Source organism: Canis aureus, chromosome 36 (assembly GCF_053574225.1).
Source record: "Canis aureus isolate CA01 chromosome 36, VMU_Caureus_v.1.0, whole genome shotgun sequence".
NCBI classification, from domain to species: Eukaryota; Metazoa; Chordata; class Mammalia; order Carnivora; family Canidae; genus Canis; species Canis aureus.
In genome coordinates, this window is record NC_135646.1 from 16350147 (window position 1) to 16366829 (window position 16683).

Consider the following 16683-nt stretch of genomic DNA (forward strand, 5'->3'; position numbering starts at 1 on the left):
TTTTTTTTTTTTTAAGATTCTATTTATTTATTAATCAGAGAGAGAGAGGTAGTCAGAGAGAGAAGCCGGCTCCCTGTAGGAAGCCTGATGGAGGACTCGATCCTAGGACCCGGGGATCAAGCCCTGAGCCAAAGGCAAACCCTCAACCGCTGAGTCACCCAGGCATCCTGCTTTTGTCTTCTTTTATACCTAAACATACATTAGCCTCCTCTGCCCACCATCTTGAATATGTTTTATTTTTTTCTGACAGGTTTAATGTATGATATTTTGATACCTAAGAAATTCTACCTTTTTGCGGGGAGAAGGGACTTGAACTCTGCTTATGTTTCTACTCTGAAGTATCTAACAGAAGTTCATCCTTGGAATATAGCTTTTTTGCTCTAATGCCAGTACTTTAAACCTGCGTATATATCAGAGGCTCATTATTAATATTTTTGTCATAATAGGGATGAACCTCCTCAGGAGGCATTTATTCACACTGTGATAGTATGTGCTATGGATTTGGATATCTTTTTTCCTAAATTTTAAATGAAAATACTTTTTTTTTTCCTAACTTGCAATATCCTCTCCTATGTCCCAGGGTTGGACTGGTCGGAAGAGAGCGGAGAGGAACTGGAGGACTCAGAGCAGGCCTCGCCATACCAGGTGGCGTGGTCCATCCGAGAAACCCTCAGATATGAAAGACACACGTAAGTCTTCCTCTTTGTTTTTATTCTTAAATTACCCTTGCAGTGGCCTGATTTTTCGCTCTATATGCTAATGTTCTTTTATCGCATTGGATCTCGTTTGATTGTAATGGAAGTAAAATAAATTCCTCTTGGGAAGAATCGTACTATATTGTTTGAGGGAAGCTACTCTTCAGTTTTCTTGGTAAATTTGCTTCTGTACCTTTCCCATTTATTACTGAAGGAACCAACTATAATAGAATTTAGAATTGAAAAGGGACCTTAGAGATTAGTCTATCTCATTTTATAGAAGAGGACACCAAGGCCCAGCCAAGTGGAGGAACTGGCCTGTGGTCCCAGGGCTACTTGGAGTCCCACTGCCTGACTTCTGGATATTCTTAGGCCCTATCCCTATACAGAGTAGCTGGGAACATTTTACTTCACCACTGTCTTCTACAAGATTGATCCGTTCTTTTTAGGCATTTAACGTGTGCTAAAATGTTTTTCGAGATAATTTCATTAGAGGTTCTTGGTATCTGCCTTATCAGAAGGCTGTAGAGTGACGAATGCACAGCCCCTTCCATGATAGAAAGCTTTCTGTTTCAGGGCACTGACTTAGGGATCCACTTAGTTCAGTGGGGCCATCCCAAGATAGATCCCTGTCTGTGGAGCTAAAAGATGAGTTTCAGACTCCACTAATGTTGTTGTTGTTGTTGTTGTTGTTTTTAAGTATTGTCATTTGAATGGATCTTTGGTAAGATAGAGGGGAGACCAGTTCTCTATCTGCCCCATTTTATGTATCATTCAAGACTGCTTCCTTACCATTAGCATTTTTTTTTCAGATAAAGTACAGTTGCACTTTCACCATTATAGATACCACTAGTCATGCTTCCTCAGGGGGATGTTCATGCCAGCTTAACCTGATAGGGGATATTTTGAGTTAATTTTACAAATTGCTGTCATTGAGGTAGCATGAGTAAATGCTTAGCACAATAGCTGGTACCCGGGAGATGAATGATAAATGGTAGTACAGATTCCTGTTGGAATTCTCAGGATGACCCGAACATCCGGATGGGATATATTTGCTCCTCTTTTCTTGCAGACTTTTCAGGATATTTCTTTTGTTGTTTTAGACTTGCAACCATCATATTTTTCTTCATCCCTGCGGCATTTTACTTCCTTGGTTGCTTCTGCTAACTGGCTTGCTCTTTGCCTTACCATGATACTCGTTTCCTCGTTCTTCTTTTCCTTCATATTTGTCTTCTTTTCACATAGCTATCCTTCTTGTCCAGCTGTCACTTTAGTCTCCTTCCTTCCTTTCCTCCTTCCCTCCTTCCCTCCTTCCCTCCTTCCCAGATTCAGGATATTCTTGTAGAACTCGTGTTGTGCGAGGCATGGAGCGCTTCATGTTGGTTCCCTGGAGTGAAACTTGATTGACATAGTTCCCCATCCTTTTCTTGTCTGTGTCTACCACTGTGCCCCTCTCATGGGAATCTTTGTCCTGCATTGAAACCACCCATAGAATAACCTTATTCCAGTTTCTTGTTGCAGCTACTTGTCATTTATTTTACCTTGTGCTTAGTGCAGTAGAAAATGGAAAGCTGTAGAAAATTGGCCCTACCTTGCCTGTCCATAATATCTTCAAGAAGTTTTTGGCATTTAAAATTTCTCAAAATGTTTTACCATTTAAATTCCTCTGAGTTCATTGAATTTTTGGAAGAAGAACTGGTAGTGGTCTGATTACCATTCTCTGCCACCCACCTACCCACCTGCTTACCCCCCAAACCTCCTTTTTGTGAGTTTTCTTGCTAAATCAGGATTATACTTGAAGAAATCTTAGGGAGAAAGTTTGGCTTTTTTTTTTTTTTTTTTTTTTTTTTTAAGTAAGCTTTATGCCCAGCAAGGGGCTTGAATTCACAATCCAGAGATCAGGAGCCAAATGTTCTACTGACTGAGCCAACCAGGCACCCCTGGCCTTGTTTTGGGAAAGATTTTTGGTTAGTTTAACTGTAGATGCATGTGCTGAAGGAGATCTTTCAGGCTCTTATATCTCAATAACAGAAAAAAGTTGGTATCTTAAATTCATTATTAACTGTAATTATTCCTAGTAACTGCTTACCTTTTCACATTCTTGATTGTGTCTTTGATAGAAAATGGTTCTTAATTTTTTTTAAAGATTTATTTTTAGAGAGAGACAGGCAGAGCGTGAGTGGAAGCAGGGACAGAGGGATCTTTAAGATTGCATGCTGAGCGTGGAGTCCAATGTAGGACTCTGTCCCATGACCCATGAAATCGTGAACTAAGTTGAGAGACCCAGAGTTGGATGCTTAAACAGCTGAGTCATCCAAGCGCCCCTAGTTCTTAATTTTAATGAGTACCATTTATTGGTCTTCTTTATGGATAATGTATTTGTGGCCCTTTAAGAAATCATTGCTTACCCCACAGTCATGAAGCTCTTCCCTAATACTATATTCTAGAAACTTTGTTTTACTAATAATCTTTGCAGAATTTATTCTTCTATAATTTGTATATAATGTGAGGTGCAGTGCTAAGGATCATTTTTTTCTGCGTGGATCTTCTGTTTAACCAACGCTATTGAAAAGCCTGTTGATCTTGCATTGTAACCCTTGGTATGTACATGTATGTTTATTTGTGCATTTTCTATATTTATTGGTCTTTTTAAAGAACCAGCTTTTGGTTTCATTGAGTTTTCTTTTAGCTTCATTTCATTGCTTTCTGTTCTTTGTTATTTCTTTCTATTATGTTCTTCTATTCTTTCCTCCTTTGTTTGAATTTGTTTCTCTTTCTCAGGTAGGTGATAGCTTAAATTAGGTAAACCTGAGGTCTTCCTTGTTTTCTGACACGTGGTGCTATACATGTCCCTCAACATTTGTTATAACCCCCGTAATATAATGCTGTTGTGTTTAAGCAGTTACTTATCTTTTAAGGGGATTGAAAAGAGAAATATTTACAATTTCTAGGGATTTTTTCTTTGAATAGTTCCCTATTTCCATCTGATGTCATTTTCTTTCTGTGTGAATGGTTTACTTGAATGTTTCTTGTAGTGCTGCTCTTCTGGTAATGAATTCTTTCAGTTTTATGTCTGGAAGAAGTCTTGATTTTGTCTTCATTTTTAAAATTTTCACTGAGGTATAATGGACTATGCCTTTTTAGTGGGGGATGGGAGGGCAGAGGGAGAGGGAGCCCAGTTTGGAGCCTGACGTGGGACTTGATCTCACAACCCTGTTTATGACCGGAGCCAAAATCAAGAGTCAGACACCTAACTAACTGAGCCACCCAGGCATCCCTATGCCTTTTTTATTTAATTGAAGTACAACTGACACAGTGTTACATTAATTCCAGGTATATAACAGAGTGATTTGACAAGCCTGTACGTTTGCTCTGTTCACCACAAGTGTAGCTCCCATCTGTCAGAATACAACCCTAATACTATTGACTGTATCCCCTGTGCTGTACTTTTTATTCCCATAATTTACTGCATAACTTGGAGTCTGCACCTCCCTCTCCCCTTCACCCCATTTTGCCTATGTCCCTATCCCCTGCCCTCTGGCAAGCACCAGTTTGTCCTCTATTTATAGGTATGTTTCTGCTTTGATTTGTTTTTTTAGATTCCACATGTTAGTGATCATATGGTATTTGTCTTCTCTGACTTATTTCCCTTATGCCTTCTAGGTCCATCCATGTTTGAAAGATGTATGCCTTCATTTTTGAAATATATTTTTTGCTGGCATAAAATCCTAGGTTGACAGTTTTTATTTCAGTATTTAAGGGTGCTGCTTACATGTCCTGCATTATTTCTGATGAGAAGTTAGCTATCCTTCACATCTTTGGTCCAAGGAATGTTATGTATCTTTTTTTTCCTAAGATTTTTCTCTTTATATTAATAGTTTTAAACCATTTGTATAGTTCATTTTCTTTATGTTTCTTGTCCTTGACAATGATTCTTGTTCATTGACTTTTTTGGATCTGTAGGTTTATAATTTTCATGAAATTTAGAAAAATTTTGCCCTAGTCTTCAATTATTTTTCTTCCCCTTTCAATTTCAGAGACTTAGTTATACATATTTTAGGCTGCTTGAAATGATCACACAGCTTATTGATATTTACTTTTTTCCCAGTGTGTTTTTTCCTTTCTGTGTTTCATTTTGGAAAATTTCTATTACTGTCTTCAGGCTCCTTGATGTTTTATGGTCCCTAACCAGCCATCAATCCCATTCAATATATTTTTCATATTAGACATTGTATTTTTCATCCCTAGAAGTCTGTTTTGGGTCTTTTTAATATTGTCCATGTCTCTCCTTGACCTGGTCTTGATGATTCTACATTCTCAAACGTGTGAGATATGGTTAGAATAACTGTTTTTTGGGTTTTTTTCAAAGATTTTATTCATCCATGAGAGACACAGAGAGAGAGGCAGAGACATAGGCAGAGGAAGAAGCAGGTACTCTGCGGGGAGCCCGATGCAGCATTCGATCCCGAGACCGGGATCACAACCTGAGCCAAAGGCAGATGCTCAACCACTGAGCCACCCAGGTGCCCCTAATAACTGTTCTTTGATTCTTGGTTTACTAATTCTGTCATCTATATCATTTCTGGATCTGTTTTTGTTGATTAATTTTTCTCCTCGTGGGTTCTAGTTCCCTGTTTCTTTGAATGTCTGATAATTTCTAACTAAATGCCAGGCATCGTTAATTTTACTTATTTGATTCTGGCATTTTTGTCTTCCTTTACGAGCATTGTTTAGGGACATAGTTAACTTACTTAGAAATAGTTTTCAAGGCTTGCTTTTTAAATTTTGTGATATGGGGCCACAGCAGCCTTTAATTGAGGGCCGATTATACCCCCCACTACTGAGGCAGTCTCCTCCTGGGTGGTCTACCCTGTGCCCTGCACTTTTGTGGGGTTTTCCCCCTCTAGATGGTAGGATCTCAAACTAAGTCTGCCCTGTGTGAGCCACTGGGACTGGTGCAGCCTCCTCTTTTCAGATAGCTCTTTCCTGGCCTCAGATATTCGTATACACTCTTGCACTGATCAGTACTCAAGTGAAGAACTGAGAGAGGAACATTCTGTACATTGTCCTCAGAGTGCTTCTCTGTGCACCTCTCTCCTTTCTAGTACTCTGTCCTAATTCCAGCATTCCTTAGTTAGTTGGATGTGGGTGAGCACCCCAAATCAATATCTTGTGTCTGAAATATAATTGTTAGGTATCATCTAGAGAACAAACTTGTGTCTTCAGTATTTCAGTGATGTTGAAGTTCTGAAGATAAAAGGAAAAGTAGAATAGGTTTTTTGCAGAAGAGAGGTCTAGTAAGATTGGATTGAAAAATAGTTGTGTTCTACATTAGTTAACCCAGATTGGCTATTTCTTTTTTTTATATATATTCTGTTAGATTCAACTTACTAATGCTTTTTGACTCTAAGATCATAAATTTTTTATTTATTTATTTATTCATGAGAGACACAAAGAGAGAGAGAGAGAGAATGAGAGAAGCAGAGGGAGAAGCAGGCTCCATGCAGAGCCCGACGTGGGACTCGATCCCCGGTCTCCAGGATCACGCCCTGGGCTGAAGGCGGCGCTAAACTGCTGAGCCACCTGGGCTGCCCTGACTCTAAGATCATTAATAAGATTTTCCTACAGGGCAGCTGGGTGGCTCAGCCAGTTAATCATCTGTCTTTGTCTCAGGTCATGATCCTGGATCGAGCCCCACATCGGACTTCCCTGTTCATTGGGGGGTCTGCTTCTCCCTCTCTCCTAACTGTTCCCCACTATTGTACTCTCTTTCAATAAATAAAATATTAAAAGAAAAAAAGGGGATCCCTGGGTGGCGCAGCGGTTTGGCGCCTGCCTTTGGCCCAGGGCGCGATCCTGGAGACCCGGGATCGAATCCCACGTCGGGCTCCCGGTGCATGGAGCCTGCTTCTCCCTCTGCCTGTGTCTCTGCCTCTCTCTCTCTCTCTGTGACTATCATAAATAAATAAAAACTTAAAAAAAAAAAAAAAAAAGAAAAAAAGATTTTCCTTTTGTCATATTGTCCTTATTAATAAGTGGGGTTTGTTTTTTTGTTTGTTTTTGTTTTTTTTTTGCAATCTTTTTTTTTTTTTTTTTAAAGAATCTTCCTTTCTTTTCTGACATCTGGAATATTTTGTGTATGATTGGAATCATTTTTTCTTTGACTATTCTTGATAGAGCTCATGATAGAACCGTTTAGGCCAGGAGTTTTGTGTATTTCAGAAGTGATTTAATTTTAGTTAATGGATATAGATTTTGGTATCTAATAATACTACCTGTACTTATATTGTCATTTCAGATAGGTCATTTCTTTTTGTTCTCTTCACAACCTTGGGAGATAGGCGAACCAGCTCTTATGATTTCACAGGTGAGGAAAGCAGCATAGTGAGAATACAGTAGGTGGCAGGCCTGTCACTGCTGGTAAATGATGGCCACTGGCTTTTCTCTGCCCCGTCTGCTACTCTTCATCCACAACCAGGTGTGAAATATAGATGTTACAGCATGTTAGAAGTGGGAGGCATGTTGAGATTGTCTAGTTAGGGACCACAGGTCCCATAGACCTGTGCAGGTCTGCAAACTAGATCAGCTCAGAGCTTCAGAATACACTTTGGAAACTTGTATGATAGTGATGGAACATGCCGCAACATCCAGGTGCATCTGTCCATTTGTTGTCAACTTGAGAACTGCTGACCTGTTCTGTCCTCCCCACCATTACAGAGTGTTTTCAAACAATTGCTTTGGCAAGTGACTCTTACCTGAACTTTACTTTCCCTTTAAGACTAGCTGTTTCTCCTCTCTTTCTATTAATAACCCTTCCATTCCCCTAGTTATGCAAGTTCAAAGTCATTGAGTCATTATTGACTTTCTTATCCTTCATATGCAGTCACCAAATTGAGTTCATTCTTTTATGATAATGGCCCTCATAGGTCTTGTTCTTTCTATTATCTCTGGGGCCTTTTCCTTAGTCACTCCCTTGCCCTTCAGTTGCTCGGTGTTGGCTGTGAAATCTGTAGTCCTTCCTGCACTGTGCTCCTGTTTATCATTTCCAACGGTTTTTCCCACTCTGCCTTCGAGGCCTCAGCTGTACTTTAAATCCTTTATGTCTGAGATGGAATTTATTTCCTGCCCCAGATCTGCTCTTGCTCCTGTTCCATGATCTTCCACTCATTTCTTTTTTTTTTTTTTCTTTTCCTCTTCCTCATTTCTACCTGATGACGGCGTAATCTTTCTCACGCATGGCTCTATTAGTGTTATCTATTGTTTTCAAACTGTGAAGTTCTCTACCACCGGTAGAATAAAGATTAAACTCTTTCATCTGGTGTTTAGGTTTAGAAAGTTCTCCTTACTCGCCGTCATTCACTTATGTGTGCCAGCCACATCTTAGCCAAAGCAAGCTACTTAGTACTTGTGTTACCTGTTCGTCTCTGAAGCCAGCCTTGTATTCCTTTATCCTTGTAAGATATCCTTTTTCTTCTCTTCAAATTCTACACCCTCTTGATGATTCAGTTCTTTTCTCTTTTTTTAAGATTTTATTTATTCATGAGAGACACAAAGAGAGAGAGGCAGAGACATAGGCAGAGGGAGAAGCAGGCAAGCAGGCTCCCTCTGGGGAGCCTGATACAGGACTCGATCCCAGGACCCGGGGTCATGCCCTGGGCCAAAGGCAGACACACTCAACCACTGAGCCACCCAGGGGTCCCGACAGTTCAGTTCTGTTGGCATCTCCTCTACAAAGCCCCTCATCCTGCAGTCTTGCTAGTGAACTTCAGTAGCACTTTAGCCATATCTGTACCTCTCTCTGTCACTTATTGTTCTCTGCCTCACATCAAAGGTTATTTATAGTACCTCCTGGCTCTACTAGAATTCCCAAATGAAAACCTGCTATGGGACTTCGGGGAACAATTCAAAATAAAGATTCCTGGGTCCCATTCTATGGAAATTCTGGTTCAGTAGATCTCAAAGTGTGAAAAGCTCCTGGATTTTTCTAATGGAAGGTCAGATACTTGAATCCTCAGGCAGCCTGCTCCACGGTTTTAGTTACTGATTGAATCTTTTGAATTGTTTAACTTTGGCAATGTGTTTATCTTGTCTAAACTGCATTGTAAGCCGCTTAAATTTTTTTCTCCTTTATAGTACTCAACATAGTAGATATACAGCAAATGTTGAATGCTAAATAAATGAAAAGATTGAAGTAAGAGCCTTCAGTTGGTATATTTGTAGTAGTCAATCTACTGAAAAGAAATACTTCTTAGGACTTATTTTTTAGACCAGAAGTTTGCGAAGTAACCTATATGGGCTATTCTGAAGGAAAAGAGAATGAAACCACTTAATAAAGTTGAGAGAAACCAAGCAATGATTTACAGAAGATTGGTAGTGTATGGTTGGTAGTATCACGTGTGTGCCATTTAAAGAAGGTAAAATAACACCAGTTTTCAAGTCTAGTGTATATTATCCTTAACAGTAAAAAGTGAGATTACATTTATTCCATAAAAAAGTGACCTTTGTAATCTCACTGGGGGCAGACATGGTGACTAACCATTGACTCTCTCGTGGAGTCTAGACGTGGTCTCAGCATCTTTTCAAGGTAGCACTCTAGTGCGGTCCGCCAGTCGGTCACAGTAGCATGATGCACAGCCACCTCTGTGTAATCCCTGGCGTATGCGGTGTTGTTTAAGGTATCTCCTGTGTTAAAAATAAAAACAATAGTAATAATAATAAATACTCTAGAATGATTACAACCCACATTCTGTAAGTGCTTGGCAAGAAAAGGGTAGTTAAAGCCAGTACATCTGAAAGGGCAGCTCTTTGATAAGACACTGGTGGAATTCAGTGCTCTATTTCTGGTACGACCTCTCTTTAATGAAATGATGCTGAGTGTTTCCTCATCCCCGCCCTGTCATTTACTCAGACTTTGTAGTCAGCAAAGGTAAAGGAATGATTTTCTTCCTGAGAACCCCCTAGTCTCTTAAAATTCAGAAGAGCCTGATGTATGAAGTATTTTAACTGTAACATGCGGAGCAAGGGAAGCATCTGAAGGCGTTGGGTGGTCTCTGCTGCCTTATTTATTGTTGACATACTGTACTTGCCTTCAGCTCTGGAAAGCCCCTCCTTGGTGACATTGGTGGTCACCTGCCACAGATTTTAACCCCTTTGCACCCGATCAGCTTCCTAACCCCGCCCCCCCACACACACACGCTGAGCCTAACTTTTAATCGGTTTCTCACTTCTCTCCCTGCGCTTTCCAGGTCAGATGACGATGATACGGAGAGTAGGAGCTCCAGGGTGACCCAACTTTGCACTTACTTTCAGCAGAAATATAAGCACCTCTGCCGCCTGGAACGGGCAGAATCGCGTCAAAAGAAATGCCGGCACACGTTTAGGAAAGCCCTGCTGCAGGCGGCCAGCCGGGAGCCCGAGAGCACTGGGCAGCTGATGCAGGACCTGCGCAGAGCGGCGTGCCGCCGCACCAGGTGAGCGCCCCGCCTCTCGGCACCTCGCCTCGGCTCTGTATTTGTGGGTTTGTTTTGTTTTGTTTTGTTTAAGATTTTAAAAAGTTTATTGGGCAGCCCAGGTGGCTCCGCGGTTTAGCGCCGCCTTCAGCCCAGGGCGTGATCCTGGAGACCCGGGATCGAGTTTCGCGTCGGGCTCCCTGCATGGAGCCTGCTTCTCCCTCTGCCTGTGTCTCTGCCTCTCTCTGTGTGTGTCTCTGTGTGTCTCTCATGAATAAATAAAATCTTTAAAAAAAATTATTCATGAGACAGAGAGAGGGAGGCACAGACAGACAGTAGGAGAAGCAGGCTCCACGCAGGGAGCCCGACGCGGGACTCAATCCCGAGACCCTGGGGTCAAACCCTGGGCCAGAGGCAGACACACTCAAGCAGTGAGTCGCGGAGCCACCCAGGCGCCCGCGTATTCTGTGTTTCGAGGGCATCGTTGAGACACAGTGGGCAGTGGGCGTTTAAGCCTGAAATAATCAGGTGTTGGCATTTTGGGTTTGTGGCTCAGATAAAGTTCTACACACGGCAGAAGAACAGAGCCACAAGCTGTCAGTAAAAGCCTGGCTGTTACTTTGCCAGAGTTTGACTAGAATTTATTCAGTAACATATTTGGGAATGTTACCTGTCTTTAAAAAGATAACAATGCTTAAAAATTTCATGTATTAGAAGTAATATTTATAGTTGTTGGGGTTTTTGTTTTGTTTTGTTTTGTTTTACTACAGAAGTAGTACTTTAGATTTCTTAAATTATTTTAAAGTTTTCTTTCTAGCGTATTTCCTGTCTTCAGAATACTACATTGCATTTCTTTTTGGGGGGGAAATCTTTTCTGTTTGTAGTCCAGGTATTTGCTTGTTATAAATTTGAAAAAATAGAACATAAAGAAGGGAGACATTTCCACGATATCACTGCACAAAACCAAGAATGAGTACTATGAGCATTTTGATTGTTTCCTTCTAGTCTTTTTTTCTTCATGTGTGTGTATGCGTGTGTAAGGAATCCCCAGTGAGCCATGATTATGTATTAAAGCGCAAAATTGAGGTCAAGCCATGTGCATAATATATTTTCTCCTTTTTTCCATTTAATATTGGAATATGACATTTTTCTCATAATAATAATTCTTTAAAACATGGCTTTTAATGGCTTTATAATATGACGTCACTCCTTGGACTGTTTCTGTTTTATGTATGTATTTAAGTAAAACTGGGTCTGTATACTTTAACAGCTGTGTCCAGTTTTTTTCCCTTAAAAATATATTATAGCTATCCCCCTATATTCTTAGAAATTATTATGAAAACATGATTTTTAATGTGTGTGTAGTATTTTCTTGACTAAAATTCCATATATTGGATATGTAGAGTTATCTGATTTTTCAGTGAAGAAATTATGGTGTTATTACCATTTTGGAAATTAGGTGGTGAAGACTAAATAATTACTTATTTAGGTTATGTACCTTTTAAAAATACTAGCTTAATTGGATTGAAATATTCCAAAGTATCTTCATATTTAATTAAAGAAATAATTTTACAATTTAGAAGGCATAGTTCTTTATGGAGTTTATTGTTTCACACTTTTTTTTTTTCACATAACAGCCTTCAGGTATACACACACATACACACACACACATTTTTAGGAGCTTTTATACCAAAATATTAGCAGTGGCTATCTCTAGAGGGTGGGATTATTGATAAAGTTAAAAAAAATAAGTAGTCTGTTTGTTCTAATTTTTGTATAGTGATCACGAATCAGAGGAAAAGGGTTTAAAACAAAACTAAAAAAAGATAACCTTTGTTTTATAGCTACTGATCATATTTTTTAGCAGATATTTTTGAAATTTCATTTTGCTTTTCTGTATTTTGGTGTTCATTATATTTGTCATAAAAAGAATAACCTGTTTTTCAAATGCATATATTAAAAACTACTATGCCCTTAAGAATTTTCTGTTGCTTGGCATATTCAGACTTGTTTGAAACTTTGTATGTGGTCTAATATGCCTACATGATGATTGCTGCCTGCAGTATATTCCCTCACTCTAGGAGCCCCCACTCCTGTGTAGGGGAGAAGGTAGTGTCTATTCTAGAACATCTTTTAAGTATTAGCTTATTTACTGAGAGACTTATTTTCTCAGAGAAACATTCCCAGGTTCCCCTATGTTAGGATACCCTCTTATATGTGCCTGTTGTGCTCTGTACCCTGCTTCATTGTAGAATTGTATACTAATATTTCTGTCAGGCTAGACAGTCATTTTTTTTTTTTTTAAGATTTTATTTATTTGAGAGAGAGAATACAAGCAGTGGGGAATGGGGGGCGGCCAGCAGAGAGAGAAAGACTCCCCGCTGAGCAGGGAGCCCCACGCCAGGCTGGATCCCAGGATCCTGAGATCATGATCCAAGCTGAAGACAGATGCTCAACCAACAGAGCCACCCAGGCGCCCCAAGCTAGACAGTCATTTTTGTGAGGGCAGGAGCAATGTACTTTATTTTTAATCTCTAGCATTGATGAATAAATGGATAGAATTAAATAAGTGAAGAGACACTTGTTCTCTATTTGAAAGAATTCACTGGTTTGACATAGGTTTTAAAATAATGATACCTAACATTTATGTTAGTTAAGGCTTTCAAGTGTACAATTTCAGTAGAGACTTCGTTTTGTCCAGCTTGAAGCAATCTGTATGTAGAGCATTGTGTACATTGAATCTAGTATATTATTATGACCTTGTCAAAGGTGTAAGTAAGGGACTGTACTCTTTTGAGTTTGAGACAATTTGGTATTTGTGTAGAAAACTGTATTTATCTATGATTTTTAACCGGCAGAATCAATCCCCCACCACACACTCCTGCTTTTTTTCAAAACATTTACACAAACCATCATCAGTGATTTGGGAAGAAAAAAAAATTTCATGATAACTAAATTACTAAACAGATACCAAGGTGAACTCTAATATTCAGTTCTCAAATTTATTTGATGTCATTTGGTTATGTCACTCATATTTAATAAAAGGTTTATTCCCCAGTGCCTCCCTGATAATCGTTTAACAGTGAGCCATAATCATTTGTTGGTGATTGGTAGTGTAGTACTTTATATTTTAGGCTCAAAAAATCAGCTGTCAGCTATTTGATATTTTTGCTTTCAAAGACTAATTTCACAAAAGACTTTTTTTTTTTTTTTTTTTTAAGATTTTGGTTTTTTTTTATTCATGAGAGAAAGAGGCAGAGACATAGGCAGAGGGAGAAGTAGGCTCCCTGCAGGAAGCCCGATGTGGGACTCGATCCCGGGACCCCGGGATCACGCCAAGTCAAAGTCAGATGCTCAACACTTAGCCACCCAGGCACCCCTCAAAAGACATTTAAAAAGTTGCTTTTAGATGTTTTAGAAGTTAAAACTTTAATGACTGCTTTTTAATAGATATTCTTTAATATACAGTTTGAATATAAACTGAGTAACATTATTGTTTCTCATCTAATAGCTTTGTCATATATATTGGTGAATATGTGGAATAAGCCACTGAAATAGGTTAAGTATATAAACTCAAATCTAAGTATCTTGTAGCCAACAATCCTGCAGAGGCTAGTGTTGTTTGTGTAGAAACTATTGTGAAGGGAGAGGATCTAATCATACAAAAGGGAACCTTCTAGTAGGTGTTTTCACATTAAAAAACATCAAAATGTTTTGGTAAATTCTCCCTTTGTTTTGTTGGGATTATCTGGATAATAAAATCTGTCTAACATCAGGCATTTTTACCTCAATTATCCAGGGGGGTATTGAAATTCTGACTTAGTTTATTTTACTGTTTAAGAGAAAGATTGATGAGTTGGAACATATCATCAGTTTTACAAAATGAAACCAGTAGTTCCCTCTGAAGTCTAGGTTAGATAAAAATGAGGGAATGTGTTATACGCTAGGCTTGGTAGATGGCTGAACAGATTACTGAAGTGTCCCACAAAAATAATCCATTCAATATAGAGAACTGCCTTCTATTTAATCTAGACCAAGAGAATGGGATAAACTGCAGCCATAGTACAGCTTCATTTGAAATTGTGTATCCTTTTTACAGACCTAACTTAATGGCTCACTTCCCAGCTCTTGTGATTCTGATGTATCTTGCAGAACTTACTTTTTTTTCCCCAGATCTCTTAGTTAAAGCAACTTTGATGGCAGCTCCTGGTTCTCTGTTTGCATTGATTGTGTATATGAAAGTTATAGTAGAAATTTTGTTTAGAATTTCTGTAAATTCATATGTAATTTGGGTTCTATATGACCTTCTAATCAGTATAAATCATTCCACTGAAATTCTTAGGTACAGAAACAATTCAAAAGATAATTTTGATGCCTCATGCGTGATTTTAGTATATTATGTAGATGCTTTTTCTACCTCAGACATGTGTAAAGTCCTACCAGTTTGTGATGCATAAGAGAGTCAAATAAACAGGATAGTTTTATGCTTCTAAGAACTTCATTATGTTTATTTTTATTTTTTAATGTTTGTATAAAACTATGGAAAGATCAAATAAACTAATGAAATGAATACTTAATATAGAAGGACTGGGAACTGGCAAATTGGGACAAGGGTAGAAAGGAGACTCTTTGCTGCCTAACTTTTTATTCTTTGGTGTTTCTGGAACCATGTGAATGCATCAAATATTTAAATGTTGAATATACAGAGTGGAAATAACATTTAATGAAAGATGGAGTTGCACATATTATAAAAAGTTTTAAAAATATATCCAAAGTGAGTTCATTTTGGAGAGCAAATCAGTTACTTCTGCAGGTCATTATCCCCTTCCTCCTCTATTAGATCAAGTTTTTTGCAGCTTGACATGACCAAAATCTCGTGAGGATAATGATACCAGCAACTAACAACCATTGATCATTTACTAGGTATTATACTATCTACTATATGTGGTAAGTATTTTAGATGTGTTGTATCTTTTGGTGCTTACCTATCAGTCAAAAGTATTCTTATCTTCACTTGATAGGTGAGAAAGTTGATGCTTAAGCAAGGCTAAGTAACTTGCCCAGGATCACGCAGCCGGAGGAGGTAGAGCTGAGATTCAGAATTAGGCCTGACTGATCTAGGCTCGTGTTTATCACTTTTTTGTTTACTCACTGCCTCTTAGTAAAAGGAACCAGAAATAATACTTAAAATAGGAAAAAAACAGGGATAGTTGAAATCAATAATAATACAATAATTGTTTTGTCAATAGATTGGGGAGATACTGGAACTGGTCATTATAACTCCTCTATTTACCTTTAGTTGATGAACATAGGTAAAATGTTGGTGTTACGATCTGCTAACATAGTGCTGAAAAGTTGCCCTGGATTCTTAAAGCATTTTTCAAAGTTAATTTTGTCTCTTTGCTTTCTTAGCATAAGCCGGACCAAGTCGAGGGAGGTAGAGCCAGCAGCATGCAGTGGAACCATGAAGGGTGAACGGTGCCCTAACAAAGCCCTTCCATTCACCAGACATTGTTTCCAGCGTATCCTCTTAACTGAATTGAATGTGCATTGAAAAGTATTCACTTATTGGGTGCTAGTATTTCATTCTTAAGCCAAGGGAATGACTTCTATAATCAGAACTATTTTATGTTTAAAATTTTTATACAACTTCTCTTTGTCATGATGTCTTCCTAATAATTTTTTCTCTGCTTCTGTCATTGTGACTCTTTATTCAAGAATTACATTAGAATCTGCGAAACCGATACCAAGTAGCAGATTTCTTTCGTGGCCATCACTTAAATTAAAAGAATTCTGGTTCTTGCAGTGGTTCTAAGTAGTTTGTGAGAAGCAACTATAACACTCATTGATGGAGAAATCATGTCCTATTATTCAAAAACTGATTTTAGTCTTCCAAGAAAGTTACGCACAATGTGCCTTTTGGTCTGGGAATAATTTCTTTTTATGGAGCACAGTGCTGATTTGAAATGAAAGAAAGATAAACATCACTGACTAGGAAAGAAGATACATTAAGACAGAATATACTTGAGGAAAACCTGTGTGGTAAAGGGCTTCAGGCTGGTTATGAAATCTTATTACTCTCACTTTTATTAAACATTTAAAATTCGGTAGCATTTAAAAAATTTATACAGTAGCAATTACTTGTTCTTCTTTATTATCTTTGACTTTTTTGCCCTCCTTTCTGTTCTTTGGCATTAAATTTTCACAACTTTTTTAGCAGCCCTTTCTGCACAGCAAAGGTTTTATAAATAGCCTTAACTATAAAAGCATAAAGGTAAAACAGTAAGGTACCTTCTTGATAGGTGTAAAGTATGTCTTGAGGAAATGTGCTAGGGGCTAAAAGTTTGGATGCTTAGAAATGTTGACAAAGTAAAGGTGATGTTCCAGTTTTTTGTTTTTGTTTTTGTTTTTGTTTTTAATTTTTTTTTTAATTTATTTATGATAGTCACAGAGAGAGAAAGAGAGAGAGGCAGAGACATAGGCAGAGGGAGAAGCAGGCTCCATGCACCGGAAGCCCGATGTGGGATTCGATCCCGGGT

General features: G+C 38.6%; 1 protein-coding gene across 4 annotated transcripts in view; it reads left to right on the plus strand.

The window, feature by feature from the left end:
• INO80D (INO80 complex subunit D) overlaps positions 1-16683 on the plus strand; it is a 67977-nt gene that overhangs the window by 30748 nt on the left and 20546 nt on the right. For all 4 annotated transcript variants that reach the window (XM_077885111.1, XM_077885114.1, XM_077885112.1 and 1 more), the window contains 3 exons: positions 581-689; positions 9941-10165; positions 15557-15666. In XM_077885111.1, the coding sequence (XP_077741237.1) occupies positions 581-689; positions 9941-10165; positions 15557-15666 (444 nt within the window). The remainder of the gene's footprint in view (positions 1-580; positions 690-9940; positions 10166-15556; positions 15667-16683) is intronic.